Below are 12,332 nucleotides of genomic sequence, written 5' to 3' on the forward strand. Positions count from 1 at the left end.
AAGTAGTACAGAATGGCAGCTAGATAAGGTCCATTATTGCTGCTTTTTAATAAATAATCTGAGCAGTAACAGCTTGTTTCAATCAAGGGCCAAGGACATAGAGCGGTCCTAAATTGTCATTTCTGTGTGGCTTTGTGATTGTGAATTTGTTAAGCTTCCCGTAGGTTTCTCATTCTTTGCCTTTTGTAACGACTCCTTGGAGCTACAGGAAACGGTGCCTCTGTCTGGCCCTAGGCCTGCAGCAGCTGACTGGCATGCTAACCTTAGAGCCATAGTTTAGACTGTGCTTGTCTTTTGTTCTCAACATGGCAAACATCAGTCAGGTTAGTTTAGTTTCTTAAAAACATTCAAGATGTTATTCTTGTAAGCAAGGTTACAGTCATCTATCCTGTGCAAAGAGAAAATGTGGCATAAATTAGATTGTAAAAGAGATTTTCTCTTTAAGCCTGAATATACATACATACAATATATATTTGTATAACTCTCAAATGAATTTTCTGTTTAATCAGAATTTTTAACATGTGCAGACAACTTGACCTCCCTGGAAGTGTAGGTGATGACTCCACACTGCTAGCCAGCGTTTTTTGATAGTATACGTTAAATCTTGAGTAGTCCTATTGTGATTGCTGCTGAACCAACCAACATAGGTTGATTGGCTGGTTGGCTTTAACACTAGGTTTACTCAAGATTCCTAATAATTACTAGAATCCAAGCTTGGTTTGAGAAACTTCTGGTTTGGCAATAGTTAGATTTAAATCAAATTTTAGAGACATCCTCTACTTGAGTTTTGAAACTCCTGAGTGAGACAGATGGTGATGAATTCCACTGCTACACGCAGCTGCACCTCAGGACAGGCCCTGGGGACCTGCTTCTGAAAGACCATAGCCTGGAAAGCCCTAAGAGCAGGTCCACTCTGCACACGTTGGGATCACCGTGACTCAGAATCAGTTTGATGGCAACTAAGGACAACCTGAGGTTTGAATTTCTCTGTAGATAAAAGAGTCAATATCTGCATAGGTGACATAGATGTTAAGAAAAGCATGTTAGGTACATTGGGGTCCATCATGCAACTCATAGTGACCCAGTGTGACAGTAGAACTGTCCCCACAAGCTGCCATCTCTGTGGGAGCAGCTGCCAGGTCTCTCCACCTGGGAGCCACACGAGTTTGCTCCCCCAGTTTTTTGGTTTGCTGCTGAGCGCTTAACCACTGTGCCATCAGGCTTCTTCATTAAAACATGTGAAATATATTTCTCTTCTTGGATGAAAATGTGTGTGGCTCCAGCACTGGACATTATGTTTTAATGCTGACTTGCTCTTATGTCACAGCTGCTGTTGAGAGCCAGGATACATTCATGTTCACATGAAGACTTAAGAAAGGGGAGAGTAGAGTGGAGTACTGTGTAGTGAGTAGCTACCATGTAGTTGTGTTGAAATAATGCCCAGGTGCAGCCCTTCTCTCTGCAAACTAACAGCCAGCTTGTTTGTAATCCCCACTCTGTTTAAAACAGGGTTCTCATGTATCAGCCGTCTTCTGTAAGGGTGCCCAGTGTGACTTCGGTTGATCCTGCTGCTATTCCGCCTTCATTAGCAGACTACTCAGTACCATTCCACCACACGCCAGTGTCAAGCTTGTCATCAGACTTGCCAGGTATGTGCAGAGTTTTGTTTTGCTGTTGATCAATTTTATTATTTGCTTTTAATTGTAATCTGTGGAGCAAAATAGAATTTACATTGTTTACATAAAAGAGCAAAGGAAATTTGAGAACTTTAATACAATGGTAATTTATTTCAATATGTCACCTTCAAATATTACCACTTTTTACTGCAGAGGAGGAGAAACTTGACTTTTCCTTGGTTTATTTGTCATAGAAGCTTCGTGGGTGAGGAAGATTACTTTTTCATATATGGTACACTTCCTGGTTAGCCCATCAGAACATTTGGTAGTTGAGTGTGGGACATATTTGGCTACCAGCTTTGTCATAAGAAATCGTTCCCCCACTACTGGGATAAAATTAACCTTCCAGCTATTTTCCTAGAGGAGTACATAAATATCACGGATCTCTGTTATATGCTTTTTAACTCTAAAGTTGGAAAAAGTCAAGGTTACTTGACTTAACCTCAGTACTAAGATGAGCGGCCAGGGCCATGTTTTTAAATTTGTGCTCCTACCAGTCTCCCAGCCTACTCTTCTCTCCACACCCGTTGGTTTTACAGTCAAAGTTGCTCAAGTTCCAACCAGGGCTTCTCAGACATTTGATCTCCTTTCTCACCTTTTCAGCTGAGTCCAGTTCCCTCCTTCTATTGTGAAGATGATTTGGGCCTGTGTCCTTAATCTGTTGGGCAAATTTTATGTCATTAGAACAGTTGACAATTGTGTTTTTGGCCGAGTGTAATTTCATTACTTGAAATTCAGTAGAAAATGATATACTAAAATGAGCATCCATTGAAATAAAATGTAGTGCCTTTTGCTGCTCTTTATGTTTGCCCCATATATAGTTTGGGAATTATTTTCAAACATTTCTTGTAACCCAGTTGGCCACAGTTTTGAAGTATTTTGTCTACAGAGCTTGTTGTCTAGGTGCAAGTGTGGTTTTGAGGAAGCTTAGAGATTAATTTCTAGCTCTGTTATGTATTGTTTTAATAATTAGGTTTTTTTCTTGTCAAGGTCTCAGTTTATTGCTCTAATAATTAGTTTTAAATGAAGTCTTAAGTGCCCAACTCTCAGCGTGTGCTTTAAGGAAGCAATCCAAGAGAATTTGTTCACTAAAGACCTTGAATTCAAAAGATAATGAACACTTGTATCTACTACTTAGGGACTGCCATTTAGCAGTAGCCTAGCTGGAATTTATAAATCACTTAACTGGTAAATTTTGGGTCTAGGTGAGTTTTTTATTTAGAAAAAGTGTTTCAAAATTTGGACATAAATTAAGACTTTTATTTTAGAATTACTTATAACTGTATAGTTTTGAGAAACTGCAGTAAAATGGGTTTGAGTTGTGTTTTTATTAAAATGCATTTCAGGTTGATATTGAGATAAGGAGCCCTGGTGGCACTGTGGCTAAAGTGCTTGGCTGTTAGTGAAATGTGATTGAGTAGGACTCACCAGTCACTCTCTAGAAGAAAGATGTGGCAGTTGGCTTATGTCAAGATTACAGCCACGGCAACCCCACGGGGGCAGTTCTGCCCTGTCGGACAGGGTTGCCGTGAGTCAGAATTATCTGTGCGGCAGTGGAGTGTCTTTGGGAGGCAGTGAGACTAATATCCACGGCTGATATTTAGCCAGCATAAACCACTATGGTGATACTAGTATTCTTAATGAGTTGGTTAGCTAAATAGAATGGAATATACATGGTGTTCTGTAGAGCATTGCTTAACATTTAAGGAATGATTCAGTTCTAATACAAACCCAATGGTTCCAGCAAGTTTCCTATAGTGTATCATGATAACTCTTGGTTGACGGGGCTCCTGTCGTATCCTATAGCAGCATCTGGAAGTTCAAGGCTGGTTGAACTACACAAAGTCTTGTGCATGCATTCATAAGCTCTGCTTTTAAAAAATTACTAGTTTACTTTCATCCGTAAGCTAGATAGCAGGTACTTCATCTGAGTAGTTTAAGCCTTTACTATGTTTTTTTATTGTTAATGTGCTCTTGTAGTTAGTGATCACTTTGGGGGGTGGGGTGGTTTCTGGTATCATTTTTTGTAATTAGTCCTATTGTATACAGTATTGATACACGTTTAAGGACTTATAGTAATATGTTAAAATTGAACATGGAGGATGGAGCGATAACAAAATTTTAATACGTTTCTTAACATTCCTTTTAAACATCATAAACATGAATCTTCTGAATCTGCAGGAGAACAAAGAAGAAATGATATTAATAATGAACTGCAGCTTGGAGCATCTTCTGATACTGTGCAACAGTGAATGCAAAATAAAGCAAAGTATTTGTATTTATGGAATGGAAAGCAGCTTGATTGTGTCAAGAGAGAAAACATATGACTGCCTTATTGCTAGTGCCATACTGTCAGGTGTGAATGGTGCTCAGAAGTTGTACATGAACAGTTGAAAGTGCTAAACATTTACATTCTTAGTCTTGTAGTGATCATGTTCTGTTAGAGTTTATGGCTCAAGAAGAAGAAATGTGTTGTCATCGATGAGGAGAAACCTCAATATTTTCACATTATGTGTTTAAAATAGACGTTTTCTCAATGTTAATAAATACAGAGTGTACCTCCACTGTTTAAACATTGCCTGTTTAGGTGTCTCAGTGTTCTAGTGCTGCTATAACAGACAGACCACATGTGGGTGGCTTGTACCAGGCACACTTGTTCTCTCACAGTTTCGGAGTCCTCAAGTCCAAAACCAGGATGCCGGCTCAGAAGAGGTTCTTGGTTTTTTCAGCTTCTGGTCCCTTGGTGATCTCCATGTGGCTTGGTATCTCTCTTTCCCACCTCTTCTTGCTCACTTGCTTGTTTCACCCCTTTTATATATCAAAGGAGATTGGTTTGGAACTCACCCTAAACCAATCCTGCTCGTTGCCTTATGAGAGAGAACTCATTTCCAAGGGATTATTACCACTGATGGGGTTAGGATTTACAGCGCACAATTTTGGGGAACATCAATCTGTAAATTCCATGGTTTGCCACAACCCCCACATTAATATCTTTATAGCACATGCCAGAGACGTTCGCCGTACTATATTATCCCTCAAATTTTAAATCTATAATTCCAAATTTTTTTCTGAATTAAATATAGGTGAGACTTATGGTGTATTTATCCTGCAATAAAAACCTCTTCATCTGTGAACCTGTGAAATCTATATGGCAAAGTAGCTGTTTCCAAAGTACTGTGATGGATCCAGGTAGGAGAGAAGACATTTCCATTACAAATGGGAGAAATTGGCGAGAACGGAGGGATAAGGAGCGCCAAGCAAGTCCAAGAACCCAACAGAACTATTTAATCCCCAAAGCTTGGGGATAGTCTTGAGTCCCCTGAGACTGTCTTGGCAATGGCCTGGCCCTCCAGGCTCCGTGTTGGCCATGCTCACCTGATTCGGGGTGGAGACCCCTCAGCCCTGGACTTCAGTTCTGCATTCCAGACCACAGCTCTGCTCCGCCCCTTCAACTTTGGAGGCTAACCTCATTCCTCTAGCGCACCTTAGTGAGGCTTGTACAATTGAACTGAGCAAGCAAAGAGCATTTCCAAATTGAGAACCCCTCTTTCTGTGCTAGGGCTAGGAATTCTCCAGGGATGGGCCTGTCTTGCTCTCTCCTTTCTGTCGATTCTCTTTCATGGGGTGTATGAGAGCTCCTTTGGCCTATAAAACTCTTGAGAGGTAGACAGCATGCTTTCCCTTCTCTGGCCCCTTCAGTCTAATAGTGTTGTACTCTGTGCTTAGTTAAATTGATCAAAGGTAATCTCTTAACATAACATTGTGTAGCCACAATCTATGACCATTCTAGGACAACTTTAGATTTAACACAACAAAAACAGAACCCTATGCATCGAGTCTACTCCTACTCATGATAGGTCAGGATAGCACTTATCCTTGTGGGTTTCCGAGACTGTAACTCTTAACAGGAACAGAAACCCTCGTTTTTCTCCCATGAAGCAAATGGTGGTTTCCAACTACGGACCTTGTGGGTCACAGCCAGCACATAACCCACTACACACTGCCCAGACTCCTTCATAACTTGAAGTTCTGTTCTTATTTTGCCCAGTTCATTTAAAAGTCCACCTGTTTCTCATATTTAACTATAAGTGGCAAGGAGAAGCCATTTGGCCCTTTAAGGTCTTAGAAACCTCATCAGCCACTAATCCAAGTTCCCGACAAGTTCTTTGCCACTACATAAAAAGCATTGCCCTTCCTCCACTGTACAATCACGTTTATCATTTTCTTGTGTGACTTCCCCAGAAGCAAGTTCAACTCCACATTCCTTGTGACCTTTTTCTATGTGTTCTCTAAGATGATTGAGGTTTTCTCCATAGACTCACTTTATGAGCCCTCACCACAATAATGCCATTGACTTACATAATTCTACCAACAGTCTCTCCAAGGCGATCAGTTGTACTGTTGGGCACTTTAAATTCTTGGATCCTGTACCCACCCATTTCTCAGATCTGAAACTAGCTTCACGTCTAGGTATCTGTTAAAGCAGTGCTCCATTTTTCTGGTACCAAATTCTGCCATAATTACCTTGGTGCCATAACGAAATATCACAAATGGGTTGCCGTAACAAATTTTATTTTCTCATAGCCTTGATGTCCAAATTCTAGATGCTACCTTTGAGGGAAAGGCTTTCTCAGTCCACTCTGGTGGGAGATTCTTGTCTCTTCAGCTCCTACTTCTGATTTCTTAAAAATCCTGTGCCTTGGCATCTGTCTGAGCTTATCTCTGCTCGCTTGCTTAATTTTCTTCTATCTAAAAAAGCCTCATGACCCATCCTGTACTAATCTCAGTCATTAGCTCATTGACACAGTAACTACAACCCATCAACAGAGAGGTTAGAATGTACACTGTTTCCAGGGAGTGGTGTGGGATTCAAGTCCATAATAGAAGGTAAAAAGAAATACATTCCAACAGCAAATACATAGGAGAACATCAAATATTTTATTATGGTATATTACTGTGATTGAAACTTAGTGAAATGAGTGATATTTTGCTAAACATGTAACAAGCCAGTAAAATGTCAAGTTATTGATTGAGCCACCTTTTCATGTAAGAGTTATTTAAGCTACTTACAATATAAAATTAAAGACTTTGATACTTTAAAGTGTTTCATCAGAGGTGATAATATCTGAAATGCCCTATTGGTCTTCCAGTGTGGCTGCAGGGTTTCATAGAAAGGGTTACGGCGAGGTCTTAGTGAGCTTTATCTGGATGGGGCCTATCCAAAAGGGGACCATCTGAAGTTTCCCCCAAAAATCAGTATTTTATTTTGACATTCCGTGAGTCACCATATTCAATCCCCAGGTGAGTAAGATGTCAAAAGATAGTATCAAGCAAATCTTTCAGATCTTTTCTCAATGGATTTTTATATCTATTGCCCCACATGAAATACATCACCAAAGAAAAACCATTTATCTGAAAACCTGAGCCTTGAAATAAGGCAAAGAAGATGCCTTCATTGTGGGGGTAGAACTGCAAATATAGTTGGAGAGTTATATTTTAGCTTTTATAAATTGAAATTATAAACTGAGAATGTTTAAAATTTCGGTCTTTGATGATTTAGCTTCAGATAGTCCATCAGAAAGCTGAATGTTTTTTAGCTTGGTAGTAAGTTTCTGTTATTAAAAGGAACCTAAATCAAGAAGTGTATTTAAAAATCAGTAAGTTTTAAAGAAGTGTTAAAATAATTGATCTATAAAAGCATCTGAACTAAAACAAACTATATAAAAATGAAAATGCTGTTTTTATGACATACAGTTACAACTCTCAGGTGGCATTACAGGGCTAGGCAGATTGAAGGAAAAAGACTTCAATTTTGTGAGCAGCATTAGTGTGAAGAGAAACCTCTGTGCTGATTTATGTCACTTGATTATTAATTCAGTGGGGAAGGCGGTGGGAGAGCTTGTTAGGAATCCCCTAGGTTGGGTCTTTTAGCCCCTGCATGAAATGGCTAGTAACACCCACATGAAACAAAAATGTCGACAATTTCAAATATACTCCGGAAATGATTTAAGAAATGGTTTGTGCTACAGCTGATATGTGCTAAGCAATTTTATCACATCGTTTTAGATAACCTAAATATTTAATGTTTTTGAGTTCCGAAGTATATTGGTTATCAAATTATGAAAATATTACCTCCATCAATAATCTGTTGAGTAAATCTCATATCAGTCTTCCACTCTGGGTAGTAGTCATTTGGGGTTGACATCCAATGCCAGCAAATACAAATTTATGAAATTGAGCAGAAATATGTATTATTACTTTAATACCTCAGAATGGTATTAGCATAGAACCCGGTTAACCCTGAGATGACCTGGCAGTAAGCAGCAGTGACTCAGAGCTTGCTGTGCTGAGCATCCCCTGATCCTACCTGCTGTGGAACAAGGGAACGGAGAGCAATTGATGAAACAGACGCCTGTCTGTGGAGCGGTTTTCTAGTTGAAACATAATATGGTGTATTTCTAAAAATAAATATCAAGTATCTTAAGAGCCTAAGGTTTTTTTTGTTTGTTTGTTTGCTTGTTTGTTTTAATGGTCCAAACCCAGAGCATTGTCTCATTATTCAGTTAAGTGATTGGGGGTGGGGTAGGGGGTATGGGTTGCATTGATTGGCTTGTCCTCCTCCTCCTCTGGAACCTGGGGGGTGCTGCCTTTGTTCCTAGGATATGTTTTCTCCAGTTCTATCAGGGAATGTGCTCATCTGTGGATCTTACCCCACCACATTAAGTATTGATCCTGCTGTAAAGTGTCCGTGGGACTGAGTGGTAAGCAGATACCCCAGATATTTTGTGACAAATATAAAATGATTTGGGGGAATAATTCTGGTCTTCAAAAATAAGAGATAATTATTAACAAAGAATTTTTGTTTTAGGTTTGGATTTTCTTTCTCTTATTCCAGTTGATCCCCAGGTATGTATCCTGAATTTAAGCAACTAATTTGTATTTTATTGTTAATTTTTGTCACACTAACAATGACCAGTTGCATAAAATCAGGACAGTCAAATCTCACATTTGATGAACAGGAAGCCCTATACACCTATTTTACTAGTTTTCTGTAAAGGATTAAAAAGATGCTTTTTTTCAGTTTATGGTAGCTTGGCTTTGAGGCCAGAATTTTAAGTTCTGTTTTATTTAGTTTAATAAGTCATTTGGCATTTCTCACAAGTATAGATTGAGAAGAAACCAAGCTAAGTGGCTTGAAGTTAAAAGCTTTACAGAGATAATTTCTAAAACACATTCTATACCTAAAGGCATCAATCACTGCTTTAAAAGATTTGAATCATTAGTTCGATATTCAAATAATGGCAAAGGCAGTAACAGTGGAACCTGTGGGTACCCCAGTTTATAGTTGCTTTGTACATCACCCTTGTTTGCATTGTCAAAGATGGTGAAAACCAGTATCCCGGTGGCCCAGCAAAGAACAAGGAATGAGGAAAGAGGGGATGTCCAACAGAAAAAAGAAAGAGACCGAGATGGGTTTCTAGGGAGGAGTGGAGGCAGAACCAGGGCTCATTCATACTGCCTCCTGTGCCCCTGCTTTGTCATCCGTTGCACAAGCTGGGGTGGAGTGTGTGCCTTCTATGCAGAAAGAATAATTCCTTCTTGCATGTGCATTTGTTGCATTAATACATTCTATAATGAAAGCATTAGCAGCTTTTCCTAGGAAATGGGTGTTTTAGGCTTACACAAAAAGTTGTATAAACAACTTTTTTTTTCATCACCTTAGCACATAGAGGATTTTTAATTTCATAGCTTAATTTGGCACATTTCAAAGCAAGCCGCTTTATATGAAAAGTCAGTGGATGGGATATGAGGGTAAGCCATCGGATTGTCTTGGACTCCTGAGATTTTGTCTCGCTTGTCCCGATATTGACCCACACAAGGAGTAGTGGGTGAGGTGAGAGACATCAGCTCCTGCATCTCTAGTACTGTGGGACCCAAGGCGGGGGCGCTGTTGGTGGGGCTGTAGCAGCGGTGACTCATTTTAAAAGGAAGTGTTGCACTGGTTCACTATAGGCGGCTGCACATGGCCTGTAGAGGTATAAGGGACAAACATTTTAACCATCTGGGCTTTTGACTTAAATTCTCTTACCAATTTAGTAGAAAGTAAGATAGATTTGCTTTTACATGAGACCATTCAACTCTGTTCTTGGTGCTTTAGAAGGGCTTTCATAACAATGACTTTCCCTCGAGTCCATTTGTGAATGCCATTCATTTTATTATTAGCCAAGATACATGTCCACTGCAGACAGTAAATTACTCTGCTGCAAGGCAGCCTGTATTTAAATTGTTGCCTTCTGCTGACTGGCAATCTAAGCCTGGGGCTGTTCCTGTTTTATGGTCCTTGAAGTTCATGCAGTCTAAACAATTCCTGTTTTCAATCCTTTTCTGTAATCCCATTCAGGCGGTCCCCAGGTTACAAACACCTGACTTAGTCCACTGCTATGAAGCAGCCCCAGAAAATCCTACCCTGTATTAATAATTTGAGGTATGTGTACAGTGGTTCTTTATAATAAATGATCGCTACTTTTCAGCCCACGTGAAAGCATTCTGTTACTGCTGGGACTGTACAGTTGGAAGATGCTGCCCTGTGCCTTTTTAAGTGCGAATATTTTTATGCATAGGAAGGTACACCAGAATACTTTATTATGAAGACAAATTTCTGACTGACTGACGTTAGCTAGCATGGTGTACCCAACTCTTCCAACTTACACACCAATTCACAGACAGACTTAGGAGCAGAATTTGTTCGTAATCCGGGGATTGCCTGTATATATAACCAGAGCTTGAATACAGTAAGTCCCTGGGTTAAGAGCGTCCGGTTTTTGGACAACCTGTGCGAACACCTACTAAAGAACAGTCTGCCACAAGATCTCTTGTACTAAGATCTTGAGGTTAGAAACATTGGTTTGTAAGAAGGAATGCACCGCTACTTTCTATTTGTGAAGCTTAGGGAAACGGTGTGGCTTCGGCATTTGGGTTCCTCGACTTGAGGCAGGAGAACACCATCGCTGTTTTAAGTTGGATCACATTGCCGTTAACACTGTCCAGTGTGTACCTTTGTATCTGGCTTAAATGTTCCTCTTATTTACCCATGTCACCATGCCTCCAAAGCGTAAGTCTGATGCAAGCGCTGGGGATGCATCAAAGAAAAGGAAAGCCATCACGATAGAAAATAAGGTGGAGATCATAAAGCGGTCTGAAAGAGGGGAGACGCCGTCATTCATTGGGAAAGTCCTAGGCTACAGTCGGTCGACCATTGGGACGATTTTAAAGGATAAAGTGAGAATCATGAAGCACGTGCAAGGCTGTGCCCCGATGAAAGCTACGATTATTACCAAGCGGCGCAGTGGTCTGATTATTGAGATGGAAAAGCTACTCCTGATTTGGCTAGATGATCAGAATCAGCGTAACATTCCTATTAACCATACCTTAGTGCAAGAAAAGGCCCGGAGCCTTTTCAAGGACTTAAAAGCTGCCCGGGCAGCAAGTGAAGGTTATTGTGATGAAGAATTTGTTGCAAGCAGGGGTTGGTTCAATCGCTTCAAAGTGAGGGCAAACTTACATAACTTTCAAGGGCAGGGAGAAGCAACAGGTGCAGATGTGAATGCTGCCAGTGGTTTTTCAGAAATGTTGAAAAAAATTATTGAGGAGGGAGGTTATTTGTCAGACCAAATATTTAATGTAGACGAGACTGGCTTATTTTGGAAAAAAATGCCTGAAAGCACATATATTTCCAAAGAGGAGGAAAATTCACCGGGGCATAAGGCATCGAAGGATAGGCTAATGCTATTGCTGGGGGGAAATGCATCTGGGGATTTCAAGCTCAAGCCTTTGCTTGTTTATCGCCCCCTAAATCCAAGGGCACTTCACCGCATTATCAAGGCCTGTCTTCCTGTTATTTGGAAGGCAAATGCAAAGGCATGGGTTACAATCGGCATTTTTGAAGATTGGTTCCTGAACCATTTTGTCCCTGACGTTGAACATTATTGCCTGGCTAAGAGAATTCCTTTCAAGATTCTTCTTGTGCTTGACCATGCACCCAGGCACCCAAGCACTTTAGATGGCCTTCACCCCAATGTGAGAGTCGTGTTTTTCCCCGCCAGCACTACATTGCTGCTTCAGCCAATGAATCAGGGTGTCATCGCCTCCTTTAAGACCTATTACTTACGGCGGACCTTCTCCCAAGCCGTCAGGGCTACCCAAGACGCTGTGATGAACTTAAGGGAATTCTGGAAGAATTTTGACATCTATGATGCCATCAAAAACATTGCCGATTCTTGGGATGAAGTAAAGCAGTCAAATATGAACGAAGCGTGGCACAGATTGTGCCCCCAGTTGGCTCATGCTTCTCAGGGGCTCACCGCTGAAGACATGGCCAAAGCCAGGCGGGCTGTGGTTGCTATCGGTAATCAGCTGCAGTTAGACATCAGTGAAAATGATGTCCTAGAGCTGCTCAACGCCCATGCAGAAGAGCTAACCAATGAGGACCTCGTGGAGCTACCGCAGCAGATGATCACGTCTGAGGAAAATAGGGACATCCAAACCCCAGGACCAAAAAAGTTGCTGATGAAGGAGTTGGCTGCAGCCTTTTGTCTCGTCGAAGCGGGGATGGCCAAGTTAGAGGAACAAGACCCTGATGCTGAGAGGTTTGCCAAA

At 40.7% G+C, this 12,332-nt stretch overlaps 1 protein-coding gene across 6 annotated transcripts in view; it reads left to right on the plus strand.

Annotated features, from left to right (window-relative positions):
- PIAS2 (protein inhibitor of activated STAT 2) overlaps positions 1 to 12,332 on the plus strand; it is a 98,490-nt gene that overhangs the window by 82,745 nt on the left and 3,413 nt on the right. For 4 of the 6 annotated variants that reach the window (XM_075533218.1, XM_075533216.1, XM_075533217.1 and 1 more), the window contains 2 exons: positions 1,510 to 1,649; positions 8,545 to 8,582. In XM_075533218.1, the coding sequence (XP_075389333.1) occupies positions 1,510 to 1,649; positions 8,545 to 8,582 (178 nt within the window). The other 2 variants (XM_075533219.1, XM_075533221.1) reach the window with 2 other exon arrangements.

The sequence above is a fragment of the Tenrec ecaudatus genome, chromosome 15 (genome assembly GCF_050624435.1).
Source record: "Tenrec ecaudatus isolate mTenEca1 chromosome 15, mTenEca1.hap1, whole genome shotgun sequence".
NCBI lineage: Eukaryota > Metazoa > Chordata > Mammalia > Afrosoricida > Tenrecidae > Tenrec > Tenrec ecaudatus.